Below are 19,962 nucleotides of genomic sequence, written 5' to 3' on the forward strand. Positions count from 1 at the left end.
CCAGCCTTCACCCAAGCAGAGCAATGGTAATGAAATGAGACCTCATTGGTCTGATCCTCGATCCTCCAATATTCATTGGCCGTTGGAGAAACGAGACCGCACTGGTCCTTTTGATATTCACGAGTCGCTCGCCCACATCTTTGGAGATAATAGATGATAATAAGTACTATAATCATATATACACGTATATATATATATAAAGATACAAAATTCATACAATTTATCATTTCATATGATATACCATTATATGATATGTAATCATAAGTCATCTTCCAGCAACGCAGGCCACAGGGAGCGCAGTCACTACTCAGTCATTACCGATGTGTCCATAGGCACTTCCACGGTCACTACTACTACTTTTCCACCATTCCTCCACATATCAGCCACTACTTGTTTGTATGCACAGTTCGTAAGCACGCGTCGACAGAAGAAGCTAAGACTACTGTCGGTGGTGACACTTACCTTGACGATCTTTGCGGCAGGGTGGAAAAAGAACGTTCTGAAAAACAGCTGACTGATGACGTCACTGCGACCTTTGAGCGCAGACAGATCCAGTGTCAGCGGGTCAACGTCAGCGGGTCAACGTCAGCAGGTGGACGTCAGCAGGTGGACGTCAGCAGGTGGACGTCAGCAGGTGGACGTCAGCAGGTGGACGTCAGCGGGTGGACGTCAGCAGGTGGACGTCAGCAGGTGGACGTCAGCAGGTGGACGTCAGCGGGTCAACGTCAGCAGGTGGACGTCAGCGGGTGGACGTCAGCAGGTGGACGTCAGCAGGTGGACGTCAGCAGGTGGACGTCAGCAGGTGGACGTCAGCAGGTGGACGTCAGCAAGTGGACGTCAAGTCTAGCGCTCGTGACAAGAGCGCTCAGAGGCGACACGTGGCACGTGCGGTGGCCGCTGGACGAGCGTTCGATACCATCTCGAGCGATTGGTGTCAGCTGGTCACTGGGATGTGATGTGCTGACATGCGAGTAAGAACGACGCCCTGAGGCAATGTCAAGTGGAACATCAAATCACAGACTCCGACGGTTTTTGAACTTCTTGTCTTTCTCTCTGGGTGGCTGAAAAGGCGGCTGAAGCTCCCCACAATTAGCGGCTGGATGAGGTGAGCGGGAACGACAAAAGGCTGACGAACAGTCAGCCAGGGGCTAAAATGAACGACGGCAGACAATGAAATCGGTTCACTCGGAAAACCTCGTCACGTATTTGTTAACAAGACCGGAGTGCAGCTCGTGTGGCTGCACGTGTCTTGCGACGCAAGCGACAAAGCGTTCTGCGTTTTGGGTTACCTGTGGTGGCTGGGTGTGGGTGGAATATGTACCGACTCGTTCGGCGCTCCAGCTGTAGTGGCTGCTGTCCCGCCACTGGCAAACTTGGGTTACCTGTAGTGGCTGGGTGTTGGTGGAAGGTGCACCAGCGTGGCCGGCGCTCCGACTGTAGTGGCTGCTGTCCCGCCACTGGCAAACTTGGGTTACCTGTGGTGGCTGGGTGTGGGTGGAATGTGTACCGACTCGTTCGGCATTCCGGCTGTAGTGGCTGCCGTCCCGCCACTGGCAAACTTGGGTTACCTGTGGTGGCTGGGTGTGGGTGGAATGTGTACCGACTCGTTTGGCGCTCCAGCTGTAGTGGCTGCTGTCCCGCCACTGGCAAACTTGGGTTACCTGTAGTGGCTGGGTGTTGGTGGAAGGTGTACCAGCGTGGTCGGCGCTCGGACTGTAGTGGCTGCTGTCCCGCCACTGGCAACCGGCCGGATCGGACCGCACTCAACAGCACTGTGGCATCTGCGTAAGCTCGCGCTATAACGGGTCAGCGACTGCCGCGGGTTGGAACTGGTTTGGCGGATCGGACCGCACTCGACAGCACTGTGACATCTGCGTTGGCTTGCGCTATAATGGGTCAGCGACTGCAGCGGGCTGAAACTGGTTTGGCGGTTTCACTGTACGAATTCACGGCGTCAGATGGCCTTATAAAATGTGTTCTAGCTTTTAGTGCAATAGTGTGTTCATTAGTTTATTTTACCAAATGTTTGGCAAATTTGACTACTGTATAAGTTTTCTGCACAATAATTTTGCTGACATGCTTGTTCGTTTTAAATCAAGAACTTGGCTTTTAGCCAAGAGTTTAACAGCACGCGTTGTTTTCTTCTCATACTCCGGAAGGGTAGGGTCTGTTTTTTATTTTGCAGTGCTTTTCAGATAAGCAATATCATCTTTCCGTAAAGGGGCTGCACATTGCTGTCCTCAGTTGGAGAATGAAAATCAAACAGCCTGCGATGTTTTTTAGTTTGCAAGTCGATCTCCTAGCACAGATCGCATCATATTAAATAAAAAAGATGTTTTACCTGAACGCCTTCCACTCGTATCGCCCACACCGGAGTCGATCAGCACGTGTATTCGTCGGGTCCGTTATTTGACCGCACTGTCCCCAAGACGGTGCCCGGCCGATGGCCCCCACATGAGCGCAGAAAAGTTCACAAAACCCAACTTTCCATTCCTGGCGCCGGACTGTGCCCCCTCCCCCCCCCCGCACCGGCGGTGGCCGCTGTCCCCTTCTTCATAGGACCGTCAGAGGAAGATCGACCGTCATATCCGTCATAGAAGACCGTCATATCCGTCATATGTGGGCCGGAAGACGGGCCGGCGGCGGTATGGTCCGGCGGGCCGGTCACAGTGTGAACCGGTCTTGGCTGGGCCGGAAGACGGTCCGGCGGCGGTATGGTCCGGCGGGCCGGTCACAGTGTGAACCGGTCCTGACTGCTGTTTGTTTTATCGCATAGTAAAAAGTCCGTCGTATTTCGTTTCGCTTCAATCGAATAAGCAGCAATCGAGTATCTGTGCAATCACGTATCTTGACGCAATTCAGTTCCAGGGGTGTCTCGGCTGCAGTCACGTGATCAACGGGGGGGGGGGGGGCGGGGGTGGGGGAGCAGTCACCAGGGGAGAGCCCATGCCTCCTTTTCCGTCCTGAGCCAAGAGGCAGCTTGCTAGATATCACGCTAGGTATTGAGAGATTTCGCAAGAAGATGGTCCAAATGGTCATCAGTTCGAAAAAAGCTAGGCATTTCTTCCCACTTCATTCGGAAAGTTCTGGGTGTATGCCTGCTCAACAATAAAGTTATTTGCGCTCTGATGAGACCAGATATCACGAAGGATCTTTTGTGGGATGTAAGCCTCCGTCGTTCTTCAGTGGCGGAGAAAAAAGTATCTAACGAAGGGGTCCAAAAACAAATATTTACACATCCAGCTGATTTTCGGGCGCGCCATCTGTGGCTCATCTTGACACGGTGTGCCTTAAGCCACCAGCGGGGCATCGCCTGCAATGATGACAAAGGCGAGGCAAAGAGTCACGGGATATTTAATCCAGATGCGTCATCATTTTGTCCACCCGTTGGCCGCCGCCTAATGTAAGGTGCGGAGCCGACGCTGCGGCCTATGGAGACTGCAAACACGTGCGTCGAGGGTATTTTGTTCTAAGACTCAGGAGCGCACGTTTAAAACTATGTCTGTAATGTTTTAGGCATCGATTCCGACTGAATATTGAACATTCAAGAACGAGCAAGGGTTGGTCATGTTAATGCAATAACACAGGTGTAAAATAGCGCCTTGCGCCTGCGAAATCAAATGACCCTAAAATCCAATACTATCTACCTTCCTTAGTGAGGATGGTCGACTATCATCAACATAAGAGCTTCGTCTAATGATGCCAAAAAAAACGCGAGTCCATGCTTGCTCGGAAGAAGCAAAATCTTCAGAAGAGGGCTGTGTTCTATTACATTCCAGCGTTGTACATTTTACATTTTAATTTATATTACTTTTGAATATGTATAAAGGCCAACAAGTGGAGCGGCTAGCATAAGCTGACCCGAGTGGGGCCGTACCCGGACATCCGACCAGCCTGGATTCTTATCAGACTGACCCCGACAGCAAATAACAGCATTTATTAATCAGATCAGGATCAGAACAGGATTCACACACTGGAAAATTATCACCTACAAAACTCCCAGCATCGCCTGCTTTCGGCGACGCTACTGACCGGATGCTGCCTGAGCCCCTCCCCCCCCCCCCCCCCCATCCAAAGACGGGACCATCGCTACCTCGGACGAGACGCCACTTCGTCGCGAAAATGGAGCTCGCGCAGACCTTCATCAAAGTGTGTTCACCTGGGAGAGCCGTGCGCTCGGCGCCCGCCCCGCCCCCGGTGCAGCGCGCTCGCACGGCGGGCTAGCAAGCAGCCAATTCAAACTAAGTCCCCCGAGGCGGCGCGTGCTCAAAGGCGGCTCCAGGCGCTCCGATGAGGACAAATAGCCATACTTGGGTCAAGTTCCACCATGTTTGATGGCTGTTAAGTTCAAAGGGAGTCGGAGTGAACGGCGGGCCATAACTATTTGTATATCATTGCGATCTGAGAATGAGCTCGGTTTAAGTGAAACTGATTGCGTGGCAGGTCGGCGCCGGTGCGACCTCAGGTCATCGTGCCGAGTTTTATCCATATGCTTATCGATGTTTACATACCATTAGCTTCCATTCGCAATAACGCATTATGTGGGTTGGGACAAGAAACACCAATACCACAGAGCTAATGCTCGACTCGGTGGCGAGTCACCATGGAGCGCAGGGCATACATTGTAAGGGACAGGATTTGAAGCTTTGGTGATGATTGGTCATATCACCAATATCATTTGATGATGATTGGGTGGTTGGTCACATTGAAAGATTTGAATGCACTTGTGATGCCGCTCACTGGCGCAAGCAAACGTGTTTCAATAGCAACATTTTAATCTCAATTTAATCTCACTTAATTGTTTGTCAGATATCGTCACTTCATCTGAAGCTTGGTTCAGACATGCCACAGCTGGGTGCTTACTGCCGTAGGTTTCGCTGGATGGGCATTACGCCATTGCAAGCGACACCGCTTGCCCGGTAGAGTCCGAACTTTGGCTCGCCCGCAATACTTTCCTTTCAGCGGTCCGGCCTGAGGCCCGGTCCGGACAACCGCACGGTGACTGGCCGTGTTGCGCCTGTTACTGATGGCTGAGACGGCGGGAGGGTCCTATGTCGGTCCGCCTCCGCCCACGGCTGATGACCGAACGCGACCGTCCCCCAGCCCCACTGACGGCTGGGGCTGCCTCAGTCCCGCTGACGGCTGGGGCTGCCTCAGCCCCACTGACGGCTGGGGCTGCCTCAGTCCCGCTGACGGCTGGGGCTGCCTCAGCCCCACTGACGGCTGGGGCTGCCTCAGCCCCACTGACGGCTGGGGCTGCCTCAGTCCCGCTGACGGCTGGGGCTGCCTCAGCCCCACTGACGGCTGGGGCTGCCTCAGTCCCGCTGACGGCTGGGGCTGCCTCAGTCCCGCTGACGGCTGGGGCTGCCTCAGCCCCACTGACGGCTGGGGCTGCCTCAGTCCCGCTGACGGCTGGGGCTGCCTCAGCCCCACTGACGGCTGGAGCTGAGGCAGCCCCGCTGTCAGCTGGGGCAGCCCCAGCCCCGCTGACGGCTGGGGCTGCCTCAGCCCCGCTGACGGCTGGGGCTACCTCAGCCCCGCTGACGGACGGGAGGCGGGTGGTGATTACAGTACGCGGGTGCTCCACCTCCCGGGCGGCATCGTACCGTGCACCCCTGACTGCAGTTTAAAATTCAAATTATATTAGATAAAAGCCGCAAAACGCACTAGATTTTGGCAGATTTGCCCTCCTGACGTGAGCTTTAACAAATACCTTTTTTTAGCGAGCTAGAACACAACTGAAGGACCAACAAGAATCCGGAGTGTGGGATGGTAAAGAAGCCTTCATGATGCAGTTTTTTAAACTGAGGCATTGTAACAAGGTGGTCTGTCCTACCACCGCAAACATTTCGGAACGTCCTGAAAAAAACAGAACACTCGATGACAGTCATATGGCCAGCAGATGACAAAACAACGACGTCATAGATCATGAAAAATGGATATACAACGGCAAACAAGATGACTGTCCTGTCCAATATCCTGTCCAATATCCTGGGCAGCATAGCATTTAATCCTGTGCCGCGTTTCCCATTACCAAAGGTCGTACCACCAATTGCAGCGCATGACGTCAAGGGCGAGCGCGTCACAAGAGCCGCTACGGCTTGAAGGATAGTCATTTGTGTATGACGTAGGCACTTGCGACGTCATACCTGGTAGGTGATTTGTCACTGGATAATGCGGTCCTGGTGGCAAGGCGTCTCATTTTTCATTGCTGTCACCTTCAGCGTGCATCGTATCGCGTACAGCCTCCCACCCTCACCCCATCCTCCTGCTTACGGCGGACCTCACCAAGCACAGTATGGGGTCAAACGGCGGGCACACCGACCTGTTCTAACAGGCCACACACTGCACGATGGAGAGTAAGGCCGGGTGGAGCCGCTGGCTGTGGAGCTGGAGTCAAGGCCCGGCAGTAAAGCGCAGACCAGCAGCGTAATCAGGGCCGTCTCAGGCTGAGAGCATGTCAGCTGCCTGTGGTGCGAAGAGAACGGGAAAAGCCAGTGGCTGCTTCTGCAACAGTGATGGCGCTTCGCCCGCCACACGAAGAGCCCTACTCGGCCCGCCCTGCCCAGACCGTACGCTGCGCTAAAGCTCCCGTGCGCCGGGCCGGAAATGCGACCGAAAGGTATCAGCAGCGGCGATACCCGACCACGGCGTCAAGCACATGGACGCGACTCGATCTTCCCCGGCACGACAGCGCACCATTACGCGAGGGTGTCTCGTGGCGGGCGCAGAGGGGATCCAGGGCTGACGGGCGCCGGTCCTGCGCTCGGAGGCGCTCCTGCCGCGCGCCAGACGCTGCTCCGGCTCGTGACCCGGCGGTGTGACCCGGAGAAGCGCCCACGTCCAGACTGGCTGCCCCCGCCTCCGGCCCCGCAGTCAAGGGCGGGCGCCGCGCCAGCAGCAGGATGGCCGGACCTATCCTGCCGGCCTTCTCCAAGCTGAGTGCGCTGCTGCACACGCGCGAGGCGGAGCCCCGCATGGACAACCTGGTGCTGCGGCTGCACTACCGCGTCACCGCTCGCATCCTGTTGCTGTTCGCCTTCGTCGTGTCCACCCGCAGCCTGGCCGGCGAGCCGATCGAGTGCACTACCGACTCAAGTGTGCCGCGCCAGGTTATGAACAGCTACTGCTACGTGGCGGCGACATTCAGCGTGGAGGGCTCCGGCGGCGCCGCCGCTGATGAGGCGCCGGCCGGCCTCGGCCAGGGCGGCGAAGCGAGGCATCACTCTTACTACCAATGGGTACCGTTCGTGTTCGCCCTGCAGGCGCTCACCTTCTACATGCCGTTCACAGTGTGGAAGCACATGAGCGGTAACGTGCTGCGCAACTGCTTCAGCTTTCAGCTGGATATGCCGGACACGACGATGCACGGGAGCTCAACCAAGCTGATCTCCTTCGCGGGCTACCTCTCAGCTCGCATGGGACGCGTCAACCAGGGCCTGGTCAAGGCATTCTTCGTTGTCGAGTTCGCCTGCCTCCTGAACGTCATCGGCAACATCTTCCTGCTGGACGCCTTCCTCGGCGTCGACTTCGGCAGGCACAGTGCGGTTCGGCTGGCCACCTTCCTGCGTCTTGCGCACAATGATGACAGCGCGGACACCGTGTTCCCGCCGGTCGCCAAGTGTACCTTCCTCAAGTACGGCTACTCAGGTACCATCGAGCGCATCGACGCCGTCTGCGTGCTGCCGCACAACGTTTTCAACGAAAAGCTGTTCGTGTTCCTGTGGCTGTGGATCTCGCTGCTGGCTGCCGTGACGGTTGCACACGGCCTCTTCCGCGTCGCTTCGCTGGCCGTGCCCAAGGTGCGGCGGAACGTGCTGCTGGCGCTGATGCTGGACGAGTTCCGCGACGACGGCCGCCAGGTGTTTGAGCAGTGCACCGTGTACGACTGGTTTCTGCTCTGCAACATCGCCAAGCGGATGGACACTCTGGCCTTTAGCGAGCTGGTGCACCACCTGGCCGTCAGCCACAAGGAGCTGCTGCTGCCGGTGCTCACCGCGCCCGGCATGTCCAGACGCGCCTCGCAGTGGTCGGAGGGGCACCGCCGCTCCACCGACCACCCCAAGGTCACCCCCTGACGGCACGGCTGCCGCCACCACTCGGCTCGCTAGTTCGCACCTGACGGAACTGGGGCCGTGTATTGCTATTACGCCCCGCCGAGCGACGAAAGAGGTTGATGACTGATTGGCTGAAACCAGGCTGAGGCAAACACCGACGATAATATCCTGACGGAAACAAAGACACCAGGCTTCTTGCAGCTATTGGTGTGTGACAGGGTGCATGTGGTCAAACGCAATCCAGGGTCCGATAGGTAGAAGGAGGGCAGCGACGCAAAAGCCGCTTGGTAGCAAAACAAAACCTATGCATTCCTGTTGATTTCTTTGAGATTTAATAAAACATGTGATGGATTGTACTGATAATTGTGTTTCAATCGAAGCGTGTGATATTATAAGCGTGCGAACATCTCTGAAAGGTGTTTCGGCGACCATGTCGGTTTGTATCCGTTACCAGTCGGTCAACTTGACTACTACGACTGGCATCCCTAATTCGAACGATGCCTCCACCCCGGGAGAAGGGAGGGGGAGACTGCTGGCGCCAACACAAGTGACGCCATGCGCGTTTCTGCTGATCATCACGACATAGTGTACATTGCAACTGATGTTACTTTGCCGTCCATTGCTGAAATGGCGTTTTAGAACATGTCCCAATAAACTATTTCCGAAGCAGCGTTCTCCGTCACCCCATGGCATCGCATCAGCATGACGTTTGCGTTACCATTCGCTTCCGATTTAATGGAACGCCCTTCCTGCCATGGTGCCAGCCGATCCAACCTGTCACCCATTCTGTATGGGTACCAATTGGTTCACCAACCTTTGAAGACCTCTAAACGGAAAACAAGACTAGGGGTTTGAATTGCCCATATGCCCGCTCCTCCTGCCAGGATGAGAGGCGGGCGATGCTATATAGTCTCAGCAGTTGAGCGCGTCGTAAAGTCCCAATGACTCATAAGCACGCACTTCTCAGCGGACCGAGCGCTCATCTTCTATGGCGAGCGCAGCAACAACAACGCCACCTCTGCTGCCGGCGGCCAGTCAGCGCCCTCTACGGACCGGAGCGTCACCTGCGGAGCCATACCTACTGACAGGGGCGCCACCTGCTGAGCCACGCCTACCAACAGGGGCGCCACCTGCGGGGCCATGCCTGCCAACAGGGGCGCCACCTGCGGGGCTGAGTGGTCGCGCCGGCGTCGGTCCGCTCCACGCCGCGTGGCCGCCCACCCGCGGCGCCGTGAGAGTTGTACGTTAAGCTGAGTTGGGTGCTGGGCCTCGTCTCTCCGTCTCTCACTCTCCACGTCCACCGTATGCTTGGGTGGAGGTTTAGTCCCTCTCTGGTCAGCTCTTCGTGGGGTGCCCCCGTTGTCAGTGTTGGCCTACGTGTATCCTGTCTGCGACTCTTTATACAATGAGGTATTGTTTTATTCCGCAAATGTACACCCGGGACTCAAAGAATGGAGAAGACCAATCCTTAGAGAAGACACCAGCGTCATGAAAGCCAGCCTGCATACCAAAGCCATGTGCTTTGTCTCGGTCTCGGGGCCGTGCCAGTTGTACCTCTCGGATTCACCGCTGCGACGGATCCCCGTCCTCCATGGACAGGAAAGCGATTTGCCATGCACTGGTCGACTACTTGTGATGAACTTCAACGGACAATGAACCATTAGAACTGCAACCGTTTGGCACGCACTCACATAGCGACACGTGGATTGCTGCTAAATCTTGGGTGTGCAACATTCTAGCCATAAGAAATATCGATATATGCATAAGCATTAATGACCGCTTCCTCCTAAGTTGTTCTTCACAGCACTACAAAGCAAGCTTTTCTTCACTTAGATGACGTCTCCCCCAAAATTTGTCAAAATTTCTAGTCCTGGGGATATGCCACAACCAAACTTTTAACTTCTCTCTCGTTGTGTGGCTGATATTTAATGCCAACGTCTTGCGCTCCAGACATACGTGGACGCGTAGTGCCGTTTCTTCGCCGGCCCGGATAATCCGTCAAGTACCGCGATTACTGAGGACCAGGAGGACATCCTGACCTGACCTGACCTGACCTGACCCGACCGGCCTCGAGTGCTCAACGTCTGTGGAAGCTTGTGAGTCACTACCGCAGGGAGGTACGGCCAGCGTCTCAGGCGCGGCGCCTGGCGTCAGATGGTTCCCTTTCCTGGATCAACTGCACGTGAGAGGAGGTGAGCGTCTGGAGTACATGTCGTTGCTGTTGAGGTGAACGTCTGGAGGACATGTCGCTGCTGTGGAGGTGAGCGTCTGGAGGACACGTCGCTGCTGCGGAGGTGAGCGTCTGGAGGACATGTCGCTGCTGTGGAGCTGAGCGTCTGGAGGACACGTCGCTGCTGTGGAGCTGAGCGTCTGGAGGACACGTCGCTGCTGTGGAGGTGAGCGTCTGGAGGACATGTCGCTGCTGTGGAGATGAGCGTCTGGAGGATATGTCGCTGCTGTGGAGGTGAGCGTCTGGAGGGCACGTCGCTGCTGTGGAGCTGAGCGTCTGGAGGACACGTCGCTGCTGTGGAGGTGAGCGTCTGGAGGGCACGTCGCTGCTGTGGAGCTGAGCGTCTGGGGGGCACGTCACTGCTGTGGAGGTGAGCGTCTGGAGGACACGTCGCTGCTGTGGAGGTGAGCTACTGGAGGGCACGTCGCTGCTGTGGAGGTGAGCGTCTGGAGGACACGTCACTGCTGTGGCCATCTCGTGTTGGGGGCCGGCAGCGCACGCATGTCTTCACACATATATACCTTTACCTACTTACATCCATGAGTTTGTAAGGACGAAGAAACAGACGTTCAACAAGGCGAGGTAAAAAGACGTAGTGGGGAAGACGTATATACGTCAGCTGCATGGCATAGGGGCGAATGGTAGCGCGAAATGCGGTGCTAATACGGCGCCATGTGGTGATGAACGACGCTTGTTCGCAACTAGTGTATTAGGACATTTTCCAAGACGCTATTTCAGTGATAGAAGAATTTCATGTCATCAGTTACGATGTACACAATGTCGTGATGATAAGCAAAAAGCGCACGGCTTCACTCGTGTAAGGGCGATCAGCCTCACCTCACCGGGGTGGAGGCATCATTCGAATTAGGGATGTCAGTCAGAGTCAAACAATTTGACCGACTGGTAACAGATGTAAACTGACTTGGTCACAGAAACACCTTACATAAATTTATGTATCCGTAAACTACCGTACGACCAACTAAAAAGACACAAATGATCAGTTTAATGCATCCCATGTTTGGATGACTACCAATTATATCAACAGAGTGCATCATCTTTGTATCGCCACCAAGCAGTCCAGCCTTTATATTGCGCCACTGCCCTCCTTCTAGCCATCGGACTCTGGATTGCGTCTGACCACGTGTACCCTGCCACACACCAATAGCTGCTAGCAACCTGGTGTCTTTGTTTCCGTCAGGATCTTACCGTCGGTCTTTGCCTCAGCCTGGTTTCACCCAATCAGTCATCAGCCTCTTGCATTGCCCGGCGGGGCGTAATAGCAATACACGGCCCCAGTTCCGTCAGGTGCGAACTAGCGAGCCGAGTGGTGGTGGCAGCCGTGCCGTCAGGGGGTGACCTTGGGGTGGTCGGTGGAGCGGCGGTGCCCCTCCGACCACTGCGAGGCGCGTCTGGACATGCCGGGCGCGGTGAGCACCGGCAGCAGCAGCTCCTTGTGGCTGGCGGCCAGGTGGTGCACCAGCTCGCTGAAGGCCAGCGTGTCCATCCGCTTGGCGATGTTGCAGAGCAGGAACCAGTCGTACACGGTGCACTGCTCAAACACCTGGCGGCCGTCGTCGCGGAACTCGTTTAACATCAGCGCCAGCAGCACGTTCCGCCGGACCTTCGGCACGGCCAGCGAAACGACGCGGAAGAGGCCGTGTGCAACCGTCACGGAAGCCAGCAGCGAGACCCACAGCCACAGGAACACGAACAGCTTTTCGTTGAAAACGTTGTGCGGCAGCACGCAGACGGCGTCGATGCGCTCGATGGTGCCTGAGTAGCCGTACCTGAGGAAGGTGCACTTGGCGACCGGCGGGAACACGGTGTCCGCGCTGCCATCATTGTGCGCAAGACCCAGGAAGGTGGCCAGCCGAACCGCACTGTGCCTGCCGAAGTCGACGCCGAGGAAGGCGTCCAGCAGGAAGATGTTGCCGATGACGTTCAGGAGGCACGCGAACTCGACAACGAAGAATGCCTTGACCAGGCCCTGGTTGACGCGTCCCATGCGAGCTGAGAGGTAGCCCGCGAAGGAGATCAGCTTGGTTGAGCTCCCGTGCATCGTCGTGTCCGGCATATCCAGCTGAAAGCTGAAGCAGTTGCGCAGCACGTTACCGCTCATGTGCTTCCACACTGTGAACGGCATGTAGAAGGTGAGCGCCTGCAGGGCGAACACGAACGGTACCCATTGGTAGTAAGAGTGATGCCTCGCTTCGCCGCCCTGGCCGAGGCCGGCCGGCGCCTCATCAGCGGCGGCGCCGCCGGAGCCCTCCACGCTGAATGTCGCCGCCACGTAGCAGTAGCTGTTCATAACCTGGCGCGGCACACTTGAGTCGGTAGTGCACTCGATCGGCTCGCCGGCCAGGCTGCGGGTGGACACGACGAAGGCGAACAGCAACAGGATGCGAGCGGTGACGCGGTAGTGCAGCCGCAGCACCAGGTTGTCCATGCGGGGCTCCGCCTCGCGCGTGTGCAGCAGCGCACTCAGCTTGGAGAAGGCCGGCAGGATAGGTCCGGCCATCCTGCTGCTGGCGCGGCGCCCGCCCTTGACTGTGAGGCCGGAGGCGGGGGCAGCCAGTCTGGACGTGGGCGCTTCTCCGGGTCACACCGCCGGGTCACGAGCCGGAGCAGCGTCTGGCGCGCGGCAGGAGCGCCTCCGAGCGCAGGACCGGCGCCCGTCAGCCCTGGATCCTCTCTGCGCCCGCCACGAGACACCCTCGCGTAATGGTGCGCTGTCGTGCCGGGAAAGATCGAGTCGCGTCCACGTGCTTGACGCCGTGGTCGGGTATCGCCACCGCTGATACCTTTCGGTCGCATTTCCGGCCCGCGCACGGGGGCTTTAGCGCAGCGTACGGTCTGGGCAGGGCGGGGCCGAGTAGGGCTCTTCGTGTGGCGGGCGAAGCGCCGTCACTGTTACAGAAGAAGCCACTGGCTGTGTCCGTTCTCTTCGCAACACAGGCAGCTGACATGCTCTCAGCCTGAGACGGCCCTGATTACCCTGCTGCTCGGCGCCTTACTGCCGGGCCTTGACTCCAGCTCCTCAGCCAGCGGCTCTACCCGGCCTAACTGTCCATCGTGCAGTGTCTGGCCTGATGATGATGATTGGGGTTTTAGGGCGCGTCGACTTCTAGGATCATTTTGCGCCCATAACAGCTAAGTGTTTACCGTGGCGTATAAATGGCTGTGAATCCTACGCTTCTCAAAAATGAAAACAGCTGTCCGCTGCCAAGCATGCGAGAATCGTCACCAATAAGGTCTGAAAAGGTAAGACCTGACGCATCTCGTCCGAAGTAAAGTGCCCGCTCTTCTCTGAACTGTGGGCAGGAGTGAATAACGTGGCGAACCGTGAGTGGCGCACCACAGCGAGGACATTTAGGGCGTTCTTCACCGCACAAAAGGTAGCTATGTGTTGCGTGCGTGTGGCCAATTCGTAACCTGCTGAGGGTTACTTCTTCGTGTCTCAGCTTACGTGAGCTTGAAGACCATAGACCCAGTTGTGGCTTGATCATCTTTAACTTATTGTTTACAATGGCGTCCCAGCAGCGCTGCCATTTCGCCTTCACAAAGGTCGCGATTGCAGGGTAAAATCCCTTGCCGGCAAGGGTAAAGAACGGGTGCAAGGTGCACGCGCTGCCCGTTTTGCGGCCGCGTCAGCACGCTCGTTACCTGCGATACCCACATGACTCGGTATCCAACATAAGACGACAGTTTTACCAGCAAGATCCAGCGCTGTCAGGCGAACTAAAATATCCTGTATAATGGGACAAGGTGGGTTATAGGTTGTCAGAGCCAACAGGCTGCTCAAAGAATCGGATAAGATCACGTGTGAGTTGCTCTCACCAACTTCGATGAAGCATAGGGCTTTACTGATTGCAACGAGCTCGGACGTGTAAACTGAGGCGTGTTTCGGTAAAGAAAAGGACCGGGTGGCTTGGTCATTCACAAATGCAGCACCAACACCTACCTCCGTCTTCGACCCATCAGTATATGTGGCTTGAAAACCTATGTACGACCCGATGTGCTCCAGAGCCTTCGATCTCAGGTCGCATGGGATCGCTCCCTGTTTGCTTGTGCATGAAAGGGATACATCCACTTTTGGTGAGATTAGCTCCCATGGAGGCACTAATACGGGACGCGACCTCAGCACACCACGCAAACTTATGTCGCTTTCCCGGAACAGCTTCTTCATGTGGACACCAAATGGAATAGCGGACAGCCTTCCGCTACTTTGGAACTTGCTTTCCACATCACGTGAAAAGATTGCTCGGTGAGTCGGATGGTTGGGAAATTGAGCCAGCTTGCAAAAGTACCGCATGCCAAGCATTTCCCTTCTCAGTGCCAACGCCGGTTCATTAACTTCCACGGTAAGGCTAGCAACTGGCGACGTCCTGAATGCCCCCGTCACAATGCGTAGTGCGGTATGGTGCACGGTGTCTAATAAACGTTTGCAGGAACTCGGCGCACGGTCATAAATAAAACAGCCATAGTCAAGTTTCGAACGTATAAGTGAGCGGTATAGCAGTAGCAGTGTTCTTCTGTCCGCTCCATAAAATGTTCGAGACACATACTTCAATATGTTCAATGCTTTAAAACAGTTGTCATGTAGGGGTTTTCAAATGTGACCCATACGATAAACGGTTATCAAACTGCAGACCCAAGAAGCGGGTACTGGGTTCGTTTGGGATGGTCTGGCCGTATAGCCTTAAAGCCATAGCGGGGCATTGACGACGTCGTCTGCAAAAGTGCATAGCAACTGTTTTCGAGGTCGAGAAACGTAGTCCATTTATAACGCTCCATCTTTCCAGGCTGATAACAGCCAACTGCAAGCGACGTTCCAAAGAGGCAAAGTTTGACGAGGCATACCAGATGGCGACGTCATCCACGAAGAGAGAGCGGCTGACCGACTTTGGAAGGGAGTCACCAATATCGTTAATCATAACTGCGAACAGAGCGACGCTCAAAACGCTACCCTGGGGCACGCCATTGTCTTGTTGGTACCTATCCGAGAAGTGCGAGCCAACACGAACTCTGAAAGAACGATCGGTCATAAAGTTCGCTAAGAACGTGCCCATGGCTCCTCGAATGCCATAATGAAAGAGCTTTTTCAGGATGCCGTAACGCCACGTCGTATCATAGGCTTTTTCAACATCAAAAAACACAGCGCCAACATGTCGCTTTTCCCTAAAAACTGGTGCGAATGTCTGTGTCGAGAGCTATAAGATGGTCAATGGTACTGCGATTTTTCTGAATCCACATTGAGCAGCCGTAAAAACGTTGTACCGCTCCAAAAACCACGACAAACGCACATTTACCATACGTTCCATCAACTTACAAACGCATGATGTCAGTGAGATAGGGCGATAGTCAGCAGGGTCAGCCCCACTCTTACCAGGCTTGAGCATAGGGACAATATGTGACTCACGCCACGACTCCGGAAAACCTCCATTCTCCCAGAGATTGTTGTATGTCGCTAAGAGGGCCTCAACTACTGAAGTGGGAAGTTGCTTAAGCATGGCGTTGTGAACTAGATCTGGACCCTCTGCCACATTGCGCAGCTATCCGACCGCGGAAATTAGTTCGGCCATTGTAAAAGGTCGGTTATACGACATCTGCTCCGTCGTGCTGAAGTCGACAGGGGATGCCTCGCAGCGGATCCGGTGACGCATAAACTGCGGGACGGCATTGCCGTTACCACACCGTTCGGAGAATGCGCGGGCGATTTCATTTGCTACGTCAGCTGGGTGTATAATGTCACGTCCATTGATACTGAGCACAGGGTGTGGCACAGACGAGTGCTGTCCAGCAATGCGTTTGATCCGTGACCATATATTGGATACAGGTGTTTGGCAGTTTAGATGGCCGACGTACGACCGCCACGATGCCCGCTTAGCCTCTAGAATGGTACGTCTAGCAGCCGCTCGTGCTCGTCGAAATGCAATAAGATTGTCAGTAGTACTCCGACGGTCAAACTTTCTAAGGGCCCTCCTACGTGCACAGATTGCGTCCCGGCACTGCTGCGTCCACCATGGGACAGGAGGACGACGAGGGCAGCCCGGCGTTCGCGGTAAGCACCCTTCTGCAGACCGCAAAATCAGCGATGTCAAATCCCCTACCGACGGGGGTTCACCCGCTGGCTGCATAGTAAGGGAATGCTCGATCCTTGCTTGAAACTCAGTCCAGTCGGCTTTTCTAAAATTCCAGCGCTGTGGCCGAGAACCAAGAAAAACGTCAGCCCGGTACTTGATCCAGATGGGGAAGTGGTCACTTCCCATTGGATCGTCTGACACCGACCAGTCAAAATGGTTGATCAGTTGTGGGCTCAAAGACTTAAGTCGATTGCCGATGCCTGTCCTGATGGGAGTGTAAAATGGGTACGCGTGCCCGTGTTTAAGAGGCACAACGATTCTTCATGTATGAGGGCTTCGCAGCGTTTCCCGCGAGTGTTTGTCTTGACACAACCCCACGCTGAATGGTGAGCGTTAAAATCACCTAAAATGAGGACAGGCGGCGGAAGCTGAGCCACCAGGTGTCTCAGATGAGCAGACGGAAACCCGGTCCCCGGAGGCAAGTAGATTGAGCATATGGTGATCGTATGGCAGTTTAACAACACTTTGACTGCGATAGCTTGAAGCTCAGTATTCAAAGCCAGCCTTTGTGCACACACGCTGTGGTGCACGGCTAGGAGAACGCCACCATGAGCAACAGGGACAGGTGGTAAATCTCGCCGCCAAACGACATAACCCGAAAGACTAAAAACGCTGTCGGGTGCCAGTTTTGTCTCCTGGAGACATATCACCGCCGGACGCCGCTCGTTAATGCATACTTGGAGATCTTGGTAGCTTGTTCGGACGCCCCTACAGTTCCACTTTAAAACATTCGTCATGGAGCTAAGAGGTCAGGACGGTCGTTAGCTTCCTATCACTCCATGGTATCGACGCCTACCGGAGGACGGGGGCATGTGTTTGGGTTGTGAGTGTAAAACAGACCTACTTTTAAAATACTCGGCTGCGCCGGCCACAGCAGACCCAGACGGTCCAGCTACGGGGTGGCAGGGACCCACCAAGGTCTGATCCCACCGACGCCGGCCGGGGTTCTGGGCCGAATACGTGGGCTGCCGTCTGTGGCGAGATTGGCCAGGGGGGGGCCACGCTTTTCCGGGCGCCCCACTCTAGACGGGGACGGCGCCGGCGAAGCCGTTGACCCTTAGATGGCGGCGCAGGAGGAGGGCCCATCGGTGGATTCCGAACCTCGGATCCACCAGGGGCCTCTACGCGTCGCTGGGCGGTGGAACGATTTCCCCCGCGGGAGCACGTCCCTGATCCGCCCCCGGCAGCCGGGCTAATCGCCTTTCGTCCTCTCCTGCTCAACTAGACGCGCTCGCCTTGGCTTCGCGGGCGCGCCTATCAGCTTCTTGACGCTCCCATCGGTCGCTGCTACACCGTTCACATGCACTGGTGAGGAGGTTGCCTGTGATGAGGAGGACCGGTGGTTTCTCAGACAGACCCCAGGAATACAGGCCGGCGCGCGACGGGGATGCGGCCACGCGCCGAACCGTGGTCCACCCGTCATTTGTTGGCGATCCAACTGGTGCCGAGAAGGCCGGCAGCACGGCGGCCACCGACGGTGGGGAGAGGGCTTGCGGTGCTGGCTGTGAGTCCGGGGCGCGTGTTGAGGGTACAGCTGATAGGCCAAACGATCTCAAAAGTTCCAGAAATTGAGCAGCCGTCATGTCCTCGATCACGTTGGTGTGCGGCAACGAAGCTTTCACTTTCGATGCGTACGATGTTTGGGTGGGTCTCGTCATAAAGTTCCCGAGCCTCATGGAATGATACGTTTTTAGAAGTTTTGATTGATATGATTTCCTTCTCCTTAGCGTAGGCTGGACATGCACGGTCGTAGGACATGTGCGGAACCTGGTCTTTGTCGCAGTTGACGCAGTGGGGTTTGTCAGAAGTACATTCTTCGCTCATGTGCTCGAGGGACGCACATTTGCCACACGCCGCGCGGTTCCGACAGTTGGGTTTCGTGTGACCAAATCGCTGGCACTGATAGCACCGCATGGGTTAGGCAAAAATGGACGGACTTTTACGCGGACGTATCCCACACGTATCTCGGATGGTATGTCGGGGCGACTGAACGTGAGTATAAGGTTGTTCGTGGGCACTAACTCTCCTCCCCTTCTGACAAGAATCCGTCGAGCGGCGGTCACTCCAAACTCCGAGAGCTCCTCCACGATCTCTTCTTCGTCAACGTCACGCAGGTCAAAACAGTTCACCACGCCCCGGGACGAATTTTTCGTGTTATGTGGTGTCGCCGACATTGACACTGTTTTTTCCCGTTTGCCAGCCCCATCCCGAACACTGTACGAAAATTCAGTTGATTTCATAGCCCGACTCGCCTCCAAGTCACTAGCAAATTCAACTTCTATTTTTCCATCTCGGAGCTTGTCACATCTTTAATTTTTCCAAATTTGTCGCACCCATTTCTTCTCTGGAACGGTGACAGGGACGCCAACCTAATCTCGTCACTTCCGAAGACGAGGATCCGTGGTCCGGGGATAGCAGGTTCACCTCTGCACCCGGAGTTGTCGAGGTCCGCCCCCCTTTCGGAGGACGGGTGTTTTTAAAGGTAGAAGAAGCCATGCAAAAAGGGGGTTTGCATTTCGGCACCGGGGCTCCCCACCCACCATGGAGCCCAACTGGGGGACGGCCCAACACTCCCTAGGGAGGTGGTCACCGCCAGGGCTACCCCGGTGCTATACGGGGCGAACGACGCCTCCCACACAGCCAGGTGTAACCGGGGAGAACCCCTCCCCCGTCCTGGACCGTGGTTCAGCGCCGCCGCCCCTTGACACCCTTAAGCGCTGCGCGCGGCCAGGCGTCCCCAAGCGGAGACCCCGCAAAGGGGCACCCAACCGCAACGAGAGCGACAAGCCGCTAGACCCGTGTGGGGCCCCACCGGGTCCCCCCACGCCCCCTGGATATCCTGGCCAAAGTGGAGAGTGTTGGGGCGCGCCGTGACTGACCCGCACGACGCGCCCCTCAGCCACCAGGATCCGATCAACCCGGGGACGTGGGCGAGGGGGCACGGCGACCCCCGATAAAACGAGGATGAGGAGTGGTGATAGGCCGGATGGGAGTGCAGGTAATGTGGAGGGAGCGGGCGGGACAAGGAGTAGGAGCTCACGTACCGGCAGGGTCGCTACGCCCTGAGAGGAACAGCTTGCGCTGTCCACCCGTTACCAGAGCTGGGACCCGAGGGGGCGCTAGTCCCCTACACCGACCGAAGCCGGTGCCCCTGCGGGGCAGTGTCTGGCCTGTTAGGACAGGTCGTTGTGCCCTCCGTTTGACCCCATGCTGCGCTTGGTGAGGTCCGCCGTAAGCAGGAGGATGGGGTGAGGGTGGGAGGCTATACGCGATACGATGCACGTGAAGGTGACCGCAATGAAAAATGAGACGCCTTGCCACTAGGACCGCATTATCCATTGACAAATCGCCTGAGTTGCTAACTGTGACGCCGCAAGTGCCTACGTCACGCACGAGCGACTATACTCCAAGTCGTGGGAACTAGGGACTCGCAGCATTTTGTATTCAAATCGAAGAAGAGGCGGATTCGAATTTGGATTGGGATTTTAATTTTTACACTGATGCCTCACCAGTGTTACGTTAATAAAAAGCT

The 19,962-nt window shown here is 56.0% G+C and overlaps 1 protein-coding gene across 1 annotated transcript; it reads left to right on the top strand.

Annotated features, from left to right (window-relative positions):
* The first annotated feature begins 6,818 nt into the window (after positions 1–6,818).
* LOC119090976 (innexin inx2) lies at positions 6,819–8,334 on the top strand. The gene has a single exon (XM_037213702.1). The coding sequence runs from the start codon at positions 6,906–6,908 to the stop codon at positions 8,076–8,078; it is 1,173 nt and encodes a 390-aa protein (XP_037069597.1). The 5' UTR covers positions 6,819–6,905; the 3' UTR covers positions 8,079–8,334.
* Positions 8,335–19,962: the final 11,628 nt, after the last annotated feature.

This window comes from Pollicipes pollicipes, unplaced genomic scaffold (genome assembly GCF_011947565.3).
Source record: "Pollicipes pollicipes isolate AB1234 unplaced genomic scaffold, Ppol_2.1 Scaffold_3216;HRSCAF=3773_pilon_pilon_pilon, whole genome shotgun sequence".
NCBI classification, from domain to species: domain Eukaryota; kingdom Metazoa; phylum Arthropoda; class Thecostraca; order Pollicipedomorpha; family Pollicipedidae; genus Pollicipes; species Pollicipes pollicipes.

Excerpts from the sequence above, each read along its gene's own strand:
- LOC119090976 (XM_037213702.1), top strand. The coding sequence starts at position 6,906 with ATGGCCGGACCTATCCTGCCGGCCTTCTCCAAGCTGAGTGCGCTGCTG.